The sequence below is a fragment of the Poecilia reticulata genome, linkage group LG19, assembly GCF_000633615.1.
Source record: "Poecilia reticulata strain Guanapo linkage group LG19, Guppy_female_1.0+MT, whole genome shotgun sequence".
NCBI classification, from domain to species: domain Eukaryota; kingdom Metazoa; phylum Chordata; class Actinopteri; order Cyprinodontiformes; family Poeciliidae; genus Poecilia; species Poecilia reticulata.
In genome coordinates this window covers 21,888,725-21,903,314 of record NC_024349.1, presented here as the reverse complement: position 1 = coordinate 21,903,314, position 14,590 = coordinate 21,888,725, and the positions used below count along the sequence as shown (strand labels likewise).

At 42.5% G+C, this 14,590-nt stretch overlaps 1 protein-coding gene and 1 long non-coding RNA gene across 2 annotated transcripts in view; one reads left to right on the top strand and one right to left on the bottom strand.

Moving 5' to 3' along the window:
• The window catches only part of LOC108167282 (uncharacterized), a 29,642-nt gene extending 15,367 nt beyond the window's left edge, over positions 1-14,275 (bottom strand). Inside the window, exons 1-2 of the long non-coding RNA XR_001777641.1 lie at positions 14,003-14,275; positions 10,033-10,167 (exon numbers count right to left, since the gene is read on the bottom strand). This is a non-coding gene — a long non-coding RNA (uncharacterized LOC108167282). The remainder of the gene's footprint in view (positions 1-10,032; positions 10,168-14,002) is intronic.
• On the top strand, positions 3,375-7,561 carry tob1b (transducer of ERBB2, 1b). Its single transcript, XM_008437773.2, has 2 exons — positions 3,375-3,611; positions 5,479-7,561. Exon 2 carries the CDS (start codon positions 5,605-5,607, stop codon positions 6,625-6,627), a length of 1,023 nt encoding a protein of 340 aa, XP_008435995.1. The 5' UTR covers positions 3,375-3,611; positions 5,479-5,604; the 3' UTR covers positions 6,628-7,561.
• Positions 14,276-14,590: the final 315 nt, after the last annotated feature.

The window sequence follows — 14,590 nt, the reverse complement described above, 5'->3', positions numbered from 1 at the left end:
ACTCCACCTGTCCAATGCCAAGACTCACACATACTTACTGAGTTTACACAGCTTGATTGTGACTGGGCACCTTTTTGTTGGAGCTGCTAATATGTTTGCTGCTGAACCCATGTTTTGTGCTCAGACATGTCTGAACATTTGGTCATTGTCACATGCTTTCTGTGTGCAGAAAAGCCCAGCTCTGGTGGCCTCGGTGTGCCTCCAAGGCCCCCACAGTGTGTTTAGTTTGTGCGAGGGTCATCCATCAGAGGCTTCTCTGTGGTGGGGTTGGTGGTGGTGGGGGTGGGTGGGACTCATCTCTCACCCCTGCTGAGACTCAATCTGGAGAGTGGAAGAAGTCTCCATTGTGCCCGCAGCATCCTGATCCCTGCAGCCCTCTAGAAGATCGCATTTCATTTATAACCCTCTGCTTATGGAACTGGATTGCGGTTCTTGGCGGTGGTTATGGCCTGAATGCAGACATACGAGTTCATGTTTGCGTGATTGTCAAGATCAGAAATCATTGGGTAATTAGGAGGAAATATTTTTTTAAAAATTGCTTTGAATTGAGGCACAATTAGTCCACAATTAAACAGTCAATATCTTCCTTTCAGAAGAGTTTGCTCTTGGTGTTTTCTTTTAGTACAAATCAATACTTTTGAAGTTTTAAAACAAAAACATCACAGCGGTTTATGCAAACACTGTGCTAAGAACTTTTCACACTCGGACGCGGATGATTATTCACTCGAGTCATGGAAGTAAAGGGGGAAAGTTGTGCCTCCAATATTCTTTTTATGGCGTCTTACTGTCGGAGCGTGTTTACCATTACTGGAAAACGCATGACATGTCAGGATGGCTTTCTGGTAAAGATAGATTAAGCTACTCGCTACTTTCGATTTATTTATTTTTTTTCAGAAATGTTGTATATTCCAGAATACCTGTGATTGTATTTCAAAACATATCCTATAGCCAAAATACACATTTTCATTCTACTAGGCCTGCTACTAAAAAGATTTGCCTTTTGCCAAAAATAATAACTAACGCAGAAAAGAACTGTGCTGTTCCGTGTGTCAGCACTTCTGGAATTTAATGTTAACTTGCGCTGTATTTAATGACAGTAAAAATGTTAAACGACAGATAAAACAATATTTTTAGTAAACTGCAGAGAATGTGAGTCACTGGTTGTGAATTGTATATTTTGCACTGGACTTAATTGTGTTTAACCCAGATTAGATGGATTCTCCCATGTAGTCTTCCATGTGTTTTCTTTTTTTGTTTGTTTGTTTGTTTAGTTGTTCGTTTCTATAAGCATTGCTGCTGCTAAATTTAAATCCCAAATAAACTAAGCTACCCAAACCGTGACTGTAAATGCTTTACATGTTCCATAATCTGTACATGTCGGAGCTTATCTTAGAAAAGTCATTGCATTTGCATTACGTGGCTGTTTTTACAGCATCTGATGATTATTTACATGTGAAATGGAGGTGGGAGGAGGTGGTGCGCCTGCAATGATTGTACTGTGTGAAACACGTACTGAGTATGAAACATGTACAGCACTTATGGTCACAGTAGAATCAGGCACACATCAGCTGTGAAAGACACATCAATAACTGCAGTCATTTGTTTCTTAAAACATGCAAACCTGTAAAATCTTGTTCTCTGTTCTCAAAAAGGAAGACCATTTGTGACGCACGACCTCCGACTTCTATTTCCCTTGTAAATAATCATCAGCTTCTGTGAAAGTAAACAGGTTCGAGTGTTGTGGCACAAAGTTGTGTTTTCATAAACGGATTGGAGTTGCTTTAAGATGCAAGAAGTCTGTTTTGGTCATGGAGCGTCTAAGATTAGCTGTTAGCGTTAGCCTCAATGAGTAGCTAACTTGGTCTCTTTAAAAAAAAAAAATGACATTATTCATGTAAATCAATATTTTTGCTTGTTACATCGGTTTACGTTTATACCAGGTACCGCATTTCACACAAATAGCCACCCAAGGCAAACTTGACCACGGTTTAAATGTTCCTTGCATAAACTGCAACGGGTGCTTATGAGATTTGAGTTGTTTTAAGACTATAAAAGTTGCTTTGGTTTTAATATTTCAGATTTTTGGGCTGTGTTGGCTACTCTGACCAGAAATACTTTACATGTTTTAATCTGCTTCACAAGGGAAGCTTAATGATGTCGGACAACCTCCAGCCTCTATTTTCTGTGTGTATAATTAAATCATATATTTCTTTATTTCGAGCAAGTAAAATGTAATAAATAATAACCATCTGCCTCTGTGTAAACAATTGCCCGATGCAAACACGACAGTGGTTCAAGGCCCGCTACGTCATGGAGGCTGCGCGCTATCCCTTTAAATGAAGTACGATTCAAAAGAAAAACATCCTCACATCTTTCTGCTTACAGGGGACATGCCTTTCTTCCCTCACCATCTTCCTCTTCTCTTGCTCTGCTGCCTCCCTCACAGCTGTATAATACATGTGTTGCGTTTGTCGTGCAAACAGAGCGAGGGAGCCCATGTTAGGTAAGAACAGGCTGTGGCGTCATGCACCTTGTGCTTGACTGGGGAGAGCATACACCTCTGCACTGCACAACTGCTAAGAACCAATAGTCAGTATACGGCGCACACTACAATGAGTTGTATCACAGGAGATAAGCTGCCAGCATTTTCTGAGGTACACAATGTTCAAAATGTGCTGGGAATGCAGCTGTATCAGTATGGCTCCCATCCTAAGGGAAGGCTGTTGAGGAAGGTTCAGACACACGTTTACAGCTGGTTCAAGGAACATCAAAATGTCATTGGAAACAGCTAGGGACACAAGCGGTGACAGGTGTATCCTTCCGCCACAGAGGAGATCTGTTTATCCCTGAAGTGAACAGAGTGGAGGTAATGTTGAGTTTATTTCACTGTAGTATATTTTGTACAGCCCTCATAACCTCAGCATACTCTCCATAATAATCAGAAAAGATCTCTAATATGGTCGTTGTTGTCAACCACTGCTAACCACTGATAACATCTAATGAAAGAAAATTCTAATAAAACATAAAAACGGAATATTAACTCTTGACGTAACGTTTGCCAATCTATCATGTTCAAGTTTTATTAAAATGTGTTTGATCCCACTTTGATCGAAAGCTTTTGAAATGTGTACTCTAAAATCTGTTCTAATAAAGTAGTCCAAAAGGCTTGAAAAGCAAGCCACTACCGTAAATAGAAACCTACTCTTGACTGAACACTTGGTAATCCAATCAGAGCTCTGGTTTAGAGGGGGGTTGACAATGACGTAGTAGGGTTCAACCAATAGGAAAGGGGTATCTGGTAGCCGTCCTAGCTGAGCCGCATCACCATCTCCTCGATGTCCGTGGCGGAGGACTACTATATAAAAACAAACCAGCCCAAGTTTTAAAGGGCAGAGTTGTAAAAACTCCCAGGCTGAAGGGGAGTTATTTTGTGGACGCCTGTATCCCGGATTCATCCTTTATCCCGCAGACACAACACCGCCTGGATCTACAGCTACAACGTCGGCAACAATTTTCTATTTGATTCGTACAGCTACAGTAGTGCTGCGCGAAGTTTAACATCTCCAGGAACGGGACTGTTGAGCAAGAAAGGGCCTGCTGTGAATTTCTAGGTAAGTAAATATTAATGAAACGTTAAATTAATACTCATTTATGGGTGGAAAAAGTCGCGCATTGTTTAGTCATTTCGCTTCTCGACAGCGACAGTAGTTGTCGAATATGTCTAACCAGCTAGTTTATTATAATCCTACGTAGCTTCCTATCCGTCAAGCTGGCTGTCAGTTCAAATTAAACCCGTTTCTCTTTCTTCTGTTCGCATGACATGGACTTGAGCCCTTTGCTCTCTCTCTCTGTGCGATTGTATTTAATTTGCCTTAGTGCGAAGAGCGCAGATAAGCAGCTGGTCGAGCTAAACATTAACAGTTCCTGTGGGTTAGCTGGTTAGCTTCCTACATTTGTGTTCACACCCTCTTTAAGTTGGCATCCGAGCGCTATCTGCTCATCACTGACGGGGCGCATAGTGGCGATAAACCAGTTCGGTTAGTAATTCTCTCTATATATAGTTTTTCTAAAAGTGTCTTTTTGTGATGAAGCGTCTGTTTTAACGGTTACGGCTGGACCCTGAATAATGATTATGTAATTGCAATTCCTGTCGCGAGCTCCTACGTGCTCCTCTTTCCAACTGTAGCACAAGCCGCGCGAGAAAACACAGGAACCTCCCAGGTCGGAGGCATTTTTCAAAACACATTTTCTCCTGCTGAGCACCACTCTGGAGGGGCTGGGTTGCCTGAACATGTCCGTGTGTCCAATATGAGGTAGCTGCAAATCCGACCCCCCTAGAGTTGGCACTTCCCCCCTTCAACCCCCCCTCCCCAGAGGTCAGCCACATGAGCGTTTATCTGTCACACTAAACCGCTGGGGAACACGCACTGCTGACACCATCTCTGAGTCAGTGGACTGCGTTTATTTATAGCTCCCGATTATTGTGCAGCAAAGCTGCATGCCAGGCTGCCCAGAGTAAATGGGCACGGCTAGGTTTAAGAATCTCAATGCAAGACCACCTTGAGGTGGAAATATCGCGATATTTCTAGTAATAATAGCTGCTGCTCCTGCAGAAATAATCTAATATACCGGTTACAGTTATAGTGATACCTACTGTGACATTTGTTTTGATAAATGACATAAGAGTTTTTAGGTGTTTTGTAAAAGATTGTTTTTGCTGCTGTGCTTTTTATAGAGGAACACAAGAAGAACAAGCTCAGATCTTCTCCACAATAACAGATATTTAGCAAAAACAAACATCTGCTCAGTCTGCTCCTACTGCCCACATGCTGAATGTTTTTGGTGACAAACTGAAACTCTTAGTAGCTCCATAGTGTGTTGTTTTGCACTGAATAACTAGATGATGATTTAAAAATATCACCATGCCCTTTGGGACTTGGCCGCCTTAGTTTTCTGAAATACTGAAGGTGTTCTTTTTTGTTGTTGTTAATTTTTGGTGTTCATCTTTGTTCAGATTTTAGTTTGTGTCAATATTTAAAAGTTCGCTAAAGGAAAAACAAATTCTGGTAGCATTGGTTTCGAGGATGTTCTTCCTTTTGCATTTTTATGTAGTTCGTATCGACATCATCGCCCTCTGCTATTACATCACTTTTGGATGTTGGCTGCTTAACAGGCGTGCTGGTGGTAGTTTCTGTATTTTCAGACGGCTCTTGTGCTAAAAGGAGTGACTGGGTGTTGCTCCTTTAGCTTCCATGCCATGACTGGGCATGTTTCTCAGGCTGGAAATATTAAACACAGTTGAAAGTTGTCTTTCTTGTAATTACAGTAAGCATCTTCTGTTAGCCAGCTGATCAGCAATATGCAGCAGAAAGTAGGGGGATTTGTTGATTGTAGCTGCGGTATACCTGGCTATAGAAATCAGTCCTTGCCCAGTGGCTGAACAAGTTAACAATTTCTTCATTTTTCTTTCTGTTTCAGGATCTTCAACCAAACACTGTCAGAAGGATATTGACTTTTCAAATTCTCAACTGATCCTGGCTGCTTTGGAGGCTCGCAACGCCACGATAAAGCAACTGTGACGGTCGAAGCTAAGTCGAAGCAGCTATGCAGCTTGAAATTCAAGTAGCACTTAACTTCATCATTTCCTACCTGTACAACAAACTCCCGAGGCGGCGTGTGAATATTTTTGGCGAAGAGCTCGAGAGGCAGCTGAAGAAGAAGTATGAAGGCCACTGGTACCCGGACAAGCCGTACAAAGGCTCGGGGTTCCGGTGCATCCACGTAGGCGAGAAGGTGGATCCCGTGGTGGAGCAGGCGGCCAAAGAGAGCGGGCTGGACATCGAGGACGTCCGGAACAACCTGCCCCAGGACCTGAGCGTCTGGATCGACCCGTTTGAGGTCTCCTACCAGATCGGGGAGAAGGGCCCCGTCAAGGTGCTGTATGTGGACGACAACAATGAGAACGGCTCTGAGCTGGACCGGGAGATCAAGAACAGCTTTAACCCCGAGGCGCAGGTGTTCATGCCCATCAGCGACCCCGTCGGGGCGTCCTCAGAGTCCAGCTCGCCGTCACCTCCCTTCGGCCAGTCGGCTGCCGTCAGCCCGTCGTTCATGCCGCGCTCCACCCAGCCCTTAACCTTCACCACCGCCACCTTCGCCGCCACCAAGTTTGGCTCCACCAAGATGAAGAGCAGCGGCCGCGGCGGCGGCGGCAACAACAACAACAGTAGCACCGCCGGCGGCGGAGGCAGCGGTGGCAGCACCAAGGCGGCCCGCACCTCCCCCACCAACAACCTGGGTCTGAATGTCAACACTCTACTGAAGCAGAAAGCCATGTCCACCTCCATGCACTCGCTGTACGGGCTGGGCCAGCAGCAGAAGGCCTCCGCCCTGTCGCCCAACGCCAAGGAGTTTGTGTTCCCCAGCCTGCAGGGCCAGTCCAGCCCCGGGGCCGCATTCCCCGTCGACGGCCCGCTGGGGCTCGGCCCCCTGCAGTACAACAATGCCTTCGACGTGTTTGCGGCCTACGGAAGCCTGAACGACAAGTCGCTCATGGACGGGCTCAGCTTCAGCCTGAGCAACATGCAGTATTCTAACCAGCAATTCCAGCCGGTCATGGCTAACTAAGCTAACATCATCAAATATGCTATTTATGAATGACGGTGGCTCAAAGAGAAGGGAAAAACAACTAAAATGAAAAAAGAAAAACGCACACCTATCAACCGAACTGAAGGATTTAGCTGAATAAGCAGTGATGCGCATGTGCCCAGATGGGTGGGGGCCGTTTTTACTGAGCCCCCTTTGAGTTTCTACTGAAAGCTTGTTGTACAAACACATCCAAGCTTGAATTCAACATGCATCATTGTTTTTCTTTTTCCTTTTTGCCAACCAAGCACAAACTTTTTTTTTTTTTTTTTTTTTTTTTTTACTTTGAGGAACTACTCCCAAAAAAAATAAATAAATAAAAAATAAAAGCTTCAAGTTTTGGCCTCTTACAGTATTTTACAGGTGGTAAGACGAGGCTGATTTTTACAAATTGGCACTACTAAGTGGGGTTACTTGGTCTTTTTCTAATTGTATAATTTAATTTAGTACAGAGTTTGTAAGATATCAGAGTATATATTGTTTCTATGACATGGTGTTGCATTTATATCTTTTTACTACTCCAGTGATCTGTGATGGCTGCAGCAGCTTTTCCTTATTTTTTTTTTCTTTTTTAAGGATAATTGTTAAAGAAATCCATCTTTGAAAAAAAGGACAAAAAAAAAAATCAAATATTCAGAAGATTGTGTACAAAGTTACCTTAGTGGTGGAATTGAAGTGTAGGAATATTTGCTTTTTTCTGAAAGATGAATTGTATTTTCTGTTAAGAGGTTTAAGATTTTTGCTATACTATGGACAAAAAATGTACTCGTATGAATATTAATTTTGTACCTACATTGTGCAATACTTGATAAAGAAAAAATACGGTATAACAAAGTATTTTGAGTCAGTGTCTTACATGTCAAGAGGGACTGAAATAGTTTATATTGTTAAGTTTGTATTAAATGCTTAAAAATGATATGCTTGTCTTTATTTTTTTTAATTTCATATTTGCACCCTGGTCTTTTTAATAAAATAAACTGCAGTTGAACATGATCCTGTTGAAGTGGCTTTTTTTAAAATTTTATTCTTAATTACCCCTGACGTCCCTTATGATTTAATCTGTAATAGTTTTCCAATGGGTGATCAGGCAGATGAGGAACGCGTCATAATTTGTGCGCTCTAAACTTTGAGTCTGGGGAATTGCAGGTTGACGTATCCGAATCCGCCAATAAAAGTCAATTTATCAGCTGTTCTGTAAAGGGCAGAGCATTATGTAACTTTATGTCTTCGTCTTCCTGCTGATTGCAAGGAACATAAATGTTGGCAAATGCAACATTTGCCAACAAACGCTCTGGATTTTGGAGTCGAGGAAACGACCTTGGAGCAAGTTGAACATTAGTTAGCTGTTGGCAGTGAGTCGCCAAGATTTCAAAGTCTGAAAATAAACTGTCAAGTAATGCAATCTAAGATACCAAGTCTAACTTTGAACCTTTCTAAAAGGCTCACTTTTGCTCCTCTTAATGTGCTTTTATCTGATGGAAGCCCTCAAAAAAGTAGCTGTCAAATTAAACAATCTGGAAAGTGTCAATTTGTATTGAGTCGTTGTCCAGCTTTACACATCTAGAGGTTCAGGTTTGTGCCAGTTCATTTGCAAAATAGTCAAATTTCAAGTTTGCGTGAAATTATTGTAGATATAATAAATGCAGCTTTCTGGAGTTTTCTCATTTCTTTAATAGAATAATATTTCTACAACAGTGACACAAAGTACCAGTTAAATATAGTTTTCTTGCCATTGGCTTGGATTTCTTATTTATTCACATTTTTCCATATCAGACGAAATATGTCCATCTTTTTTTACTATTTTGTAAAAGTATGTTTTTTTCTCTATCCTTAAACTTAAACATCAAAATACAATGACTGTACGTTAGAAATGACATACATTTCCTATATTAGGTGTTAGAAGGAGTCTTTTCTTTTTTTTCAAAATGTCAACATTTGTGGCTTTAAATTTTATTTTTGCTGGTCTGAGGTCAAAAATAGCTCTTTTGATTGTAGAGTTTCAAATGACTCGACCTCTGTGAGATGCTCAAGATTACAAATATTGTTTAACTGAACACAGGAGGACTCGATTTATAAACTGGATGCAGTTTGTTGCACTGAATTTTAATTAAGTGCAACAGATTAAAAGAAATCTGGAAACTAGTTATAGTTTTTCTTCCACTTCCAGATTGTACTCCATTTTGTGTTGTTCTAACAAATTAAATCACAAGAAATGCAGGGAAGTGTGTGTTTGAAATGTGACAGAGGAGAAAATGTGAGTAATTTGAAAACTTGCAAGGCACTTTTGCAAAAAGGCTGATTGTTTTTCTCCTTTTATTTACTTCCCTTTGACCAAAACATGTTGGGACATGTTTCAGCACTGTGCCTCCTTTGTGGTCACACAAGTTGTGTCCTAACCATTGAACTGCACAATGTTGCTCCTTAAATGACAATAAGAACCACAACAAGTCGCAAACCAGGAAAGCAATTTATGTGTATGAACATGAATGTCGGAATTTGGTGGTGGCAGCATCATCATTTGGGGTTATTTATGTCATGGTGGATGGAGTCACAGCATTAACGTTTACCACAATTTTAGCTTCTATTTAGCTTTCTAACAGATTTCTTTACTTTTCAGTGGAAGTGTACATGATTCATTTTTAATTGTACATTATACTTATAATGTACACATATATATGTAATATACAACGTCTATGCTGCTGCAACCAACATTGCGATGCTATTTTAAGCTTGAGTAGCTTTTGTGATATGCTATCTCTTTTTTAGCATAACCCGAGCACAACAACTAAAACAACAGTCTTTTCCAGCGTCCCATCAGATGTTTTTTTTTTTTTTTTAAGTAAAAATTAAAATTTAGCTGCTAAGAAAAGCAGGTTTATTATCCATCATTGTCATTTGCAGCTGCCGCTTGTGCGTCAGGTTTATGGATGTATCAGAAACACCCAAGTACAAAGGTTCCATATGGAACTTTTGTATGTATAAAAAAACAAACAAAAAAACAATTGTGTTTAAATGTTTGACATGTAAAATCTATGTAAATTAACATGTTAAAGTCCCAATTGCGATGATGTGATATGTATGTGTGTGTGTGTGTGTGTGTGTGTGTGTGTGTGTGTGTGTGTGTGTGTGTGTGTGTGTGTGTGTGTGTGTGTGTGTGAGTGTGAAAAAATGTTTACATCATAAAAACTCGGGATCTCAACAGGAGTGTGTACATAGATATTCACTGCGTTGTGATACACCTAAAGTGCAAATACCTCAGATCAGTTTTCTCATCCAGTAAGTCATCCATCAGTGATAAGTGACAGCATAGWCGTTATACAACATGGGAGTGGGAAGCTTTGTGCCTGTTTTTGGATTCTGTCTGCGCTGATGAAATCCAAATCTCACCTCAGATTGCTGTAGCAAATAAATTGCTCCAAATCCCTGGCGTGGCAAATGAATTCCCGTGGGCCTCACGGGGAGGAGAGAAGCTTGTAGGAAGGATTAGACAGAGAAGTGATTTTTGGTTGTTGCCATTCCATCCTTGTAAGCCGTAGTCACACCGAAAAGAAAAAAAGAAAAAAAAACAATTTCACTTTCAGAGCCAGTGGCGTCAGCTCTTTTGTGTAGAAATCTTTTGTGCTCTTATAACTCTTATGCTTTATGGGTTTATTGTCAGCATTCCAGGGCACTAAATTGAGAATCAGCAAAGAGTCAAAACTGCTTATCTAGTCAGTTTTTTTTTTTTTTTTTGCATTTCTGGAACTCATTCCATGCTGGAAGTGGTTTACTGCCCTCTCTTTCAGCCCCCCTGCTGCAGCTCAGATGGATGTTTTTCCATGAGCGCAGCGGCCCTGCCGTCAGAGTGGACAACAATATGCAGAACACACCAAACACAGGTTGGCTCATGGACCCTGAGTTCCACATGACCACCTCAGCTCTCTGCGATAAACAGGCCTGCAGATGGTCTGGAGTCACACCAGCTGGGAGACTCCCAGGGTGTGAGGTGTTGCCTTGCTGTGACTCCATCTTGTCTGTTCTGCAGACGGCGCGCTCTCCTTCTGCTTCAAAGGGAAATTTCCGCACACATTTCCCCGCCCCCCACGGTATTAATCACAGGTCCACATCATACTGTGCTCCTAACACACCTAACAAGCGTGTTGAATTTGGTTTTGTTTTCATGTGCATATGCCAGTGAGAATGCTGCATTTTGAGGCTGTATTTCTCATGTTGTGAGGAACAATCATGGAAGATAATGTAAGACATAAGATAAAATAAGATCAGAGTTTTGTTTTTAGCATACCTGTAAAGGTGTGCAACACCGCAAACAGCATATTTTGTATTCGATCCGTCACCGAATAAATACAGTATCACACAGATATACAGTAAATGTTTTATGGACAATTCATGACAGCACTCAATACATCAAAGAATACAATTTGCAAACCGAAGTGCACATTATACCGTGATTCTGAATATACAAAACACGTAAATACAAAAGTAGGTTTATCTTTACACCATATATTACGGTATCAGACTGGAGCTGCCGTGAGACGTTCAAATAAAATACCAAGCACCTGTTTGCGTCTCAGTAATAGCAATAAACTGTGAACTCACTGACTTCCTTGTTAATAAGTTCAATTTTTCCCGATGGACGTGACACACTGCTACATGGGTCAGCCTCTGCTGTGGCGTAGATGTGTGTAACCAAGTCTTTAATCATCCAAGAGCACGAAAGTTCCTCTCTGCCTCAGAGGAAGAGACTGGTACCACAAGGAGTAACCCCAACCAGAGGTTCAGTTTCAGTGAATAAAACTTGTGGCTCTAATGGCAAACCTTTGAGAATGTTTGTAGCCTCCTCACAGGAACTGTACATGTAATTACATTTGAACATGGGAAGCTGGATTTCCAGCTGCTGGGTAGTCATGAGCCACAGGGTCAATACTTCCAGAAAGCGAGATGTTATCCGCCCTGCTGGAAATGTTCAGTGAACTGTGTGTGAATAGGATCAAGTACCTTAAAAAAATCAAATCTGTAGAGTAGGCGTTTTAGGAGCGAAACTACTTGAGTATCCACTAAAGCACTTGGGTGGTTCCCACACTCTTGGCAATGTTATTGTCTAAATCTAAAGATGCCTTCTTAAAAATATTTTTGGAAGACATCGTCACTTCTCTTGCCATTGAGAGTAGAGTCAATTTCCCAAACAGCAGCCTGCGTACCAGAAACAGTCTGTGTCCTGCTTTGAGGAGACCTGTTGAGACACCCTTGCTCTCCTATGGCTGCTTCTGCCACCACACGTCCTTTCATAAACTGCTGAAACAGGCCATTTGCAGGGGCTGCATTGGGAGAGACACCCCAGGCCATTTCTTCTAAGGCAGTAAGGATAGAGTTATACTGTGCGAGAGCAGAAGATATAGCACTGTGTCTTACAATCCAGCTGGTTGCACACAGTAGCTTCAGGGCAGTAGTGGTTTCATGATCACATATTGCTATCTGACAAAACAACTGTTTGAATTTGCCAGACTCCCCACACAAAACTCCCCATCTGATCAGCCCAGTCAAGGGTATCTTGCACAACTCTAGAAGCTGCGCATGCCTTCTGTGCTACCAAATCCACACTGTGAGTTCCACGGAGTACATGTAGAGCTGGTGGCTAGTTTTCCTGTGTCCCAGATATGTTTGCATTGACATCATAGGTCTGCCTGTGCAGTGTCTATGGCAAGTTTAGTCTGCAAAGTGCATCTAAAGCAACTTTTGAAAGATACGGCCCTGTTGTTTCGGTCACAGAATGCATCCCAAAAAGATTCTTCAAAGGGTTCAAGTCATGATCCACATAACAAAGACATACAGATTCTTGCTCTTGACCTGATATGTTTTGTGTCCCATCAACAACAAATGCAAACTTTGAAAAACAGGGTGGTCTTCTGCCTTTTCTTTGAGATGTTGAGATGTTACTCTTCTTGTAGAGCCAAACCTTTCCGAACTAAATATTTGATGGAGCCCACATTCTTTGACAAGCTGTGCCTGTTGTCTGGCTATGAGGCTACAGTGTTACCCTTTTTGAGCACAGACATTCATTGTTTGGACGTGCAGCTGACTTTTCGCGCGTCCTGAGAACTTCTTAAGAGCCTTTTTCCAATTCCTCAAGCCTACACTCACAAAGGCAGGATCTCATTTGCTTGCAAATGATGACGGGGAAGACGGAAAGACAGTTCTCGCTGGCTCGGCCTCTTTCTTGCCTCATTTTAAGGGGTTTAGGTTATCCTTAACTACCTGTGTAGTTTTGTTGCCATAGGCTTAGGCTGCTGGAGGACAAACGTACCGCTTTCCTTACTTTGCTACTTTCTTCTGCTACTCTACAATTTGCTATTATTTCAAATGTTAGTTTTTATGTTTTCTCAAGGGTTGGTTTCTTCGCTCCATTGAAGTTACATCTGGTCTGGCATTCTGTTTGGCTTGAATACCTTCCTGAATTATGCTCTCCCTCTCCTATAGTGCTTTTCATTAACACAGAAGGTACTCCTACATCAATTTCATTTTCGTCTGTCTGCTCTGTCTTCTCGGCCATGGCAGACGGAGGTTTCTTCCTGTTAAAGGAGAGTTTTTCCTCTCCACTGTCGCTGCATGCTCTTCCAAGAGTGAAGGCTACAAGTCAAGCCGATCTTGATGCAGTTTGATAAGTACGATTAACTGGAATATAAGTATGATGGAGTTGAAGTGACTTTTTCTGTGTAAGGTGCCATGTGTGTTGTGAATCGGCGCTGTAAAAATAAACAGAAATTGAAATAATAGGGAACGTCTTGGCCTGAATGTAGATTGCGACCTTGATCGACACCCCAGTTCTATTCCCAGCCTGTGATCAGCGTTGTTGCTGTCATTGTTTGAAACCGAGGACGGCACCTGTTCCCGAGCTGCTGGCCGAGAGGGTGACATTTACGAGACCCTCAGGCCGGAGGGTACGAGCTCTCGGGCCGTGTAAGCGAGTGGGAAGCGCGTCTGCGTGTCAGGCAGCAGAGCCCGGCGTTTCCCTGCGTCGGAAAATAAAAACAGAGTGGGGAAAATGAAAACGAGTCTCATCCACTCTGTGTTATTTGCTGATAAACCCCGAGCCGAGGCCCTAATGAAATCAAGCTGCGCCGTGTTTGGCCAGCACTGAACCTCAGTCAGCTGCTGCTTTCAACCGCTGCCAACTCATTTTACAGGGGATCATCTGGTCGACCCGACTCTTTATCTGGAGCCGTACCATCACTCAGCCTAAGAGCAGCACGTCCCAACTATATGGACTCCTAATCCATATTTCATTGCCACTCTATAACCGAGAGAGGAAGGTGCAGAGCTGAGTGTGCTGCTGCTGCCAGTGCAGTCAGTGTGTACTCACCCGCCCCCCTCTTTTCCTCCCTCTCGCTCTCTTGTTTGTTTTGGTCTGAAGGCGCAGTTGAAGGCTGCTGTACCGAAAGGGTGTTGCACACTTGAATAGGTTTAAAAATAGAAATTGCAGGGTTTCTGCGTCATCACGGGAGAATCCTCTCCTCCGCCCTCACCCGCCTCCCCGCAGCGCGCCGCGGCTGAGTGCACAGAGGGAGCCGCTTGTATGCTAATGCACCGGCCGTCATCATAGCTCGCTATGACGTCAACGCCCTTAGAGGACTGTGCTTGGGTGAGTCCTTGAAGTTATTCGGAGCGCGCGTGTTCATGGGCCTCTCATGTCCATGGTATGAAGGGAAGCTGGAAAAGCAGGCAGGTCAGGAGGAGAGAAGTGTGACGGGAAAAAAGTGGGACAAAGAAGATACAGAAATTTTTTGTTTTTTGTTTTTTTTCCCCCCAGGCTTCAATAATGGCAAGCAATGTAGCCATGACAACACCTTTCCATCACCTTTTTATGAAGATAATGACTCGCTGGAGCAGAAAGGCGTGCAACTGCTTTTGAATTAAGCCCCTAGCAATTGACCAAAGGTGTGTATATATA

Coding starts and splice junctions, on each gene's coding strand:
- tob1b (XM_008437773.2), top strand. CDS start 5,605: ATGCAGCTTGAAATTCAAGTAGCACTTAACTTCATCATTTCCTACCTG.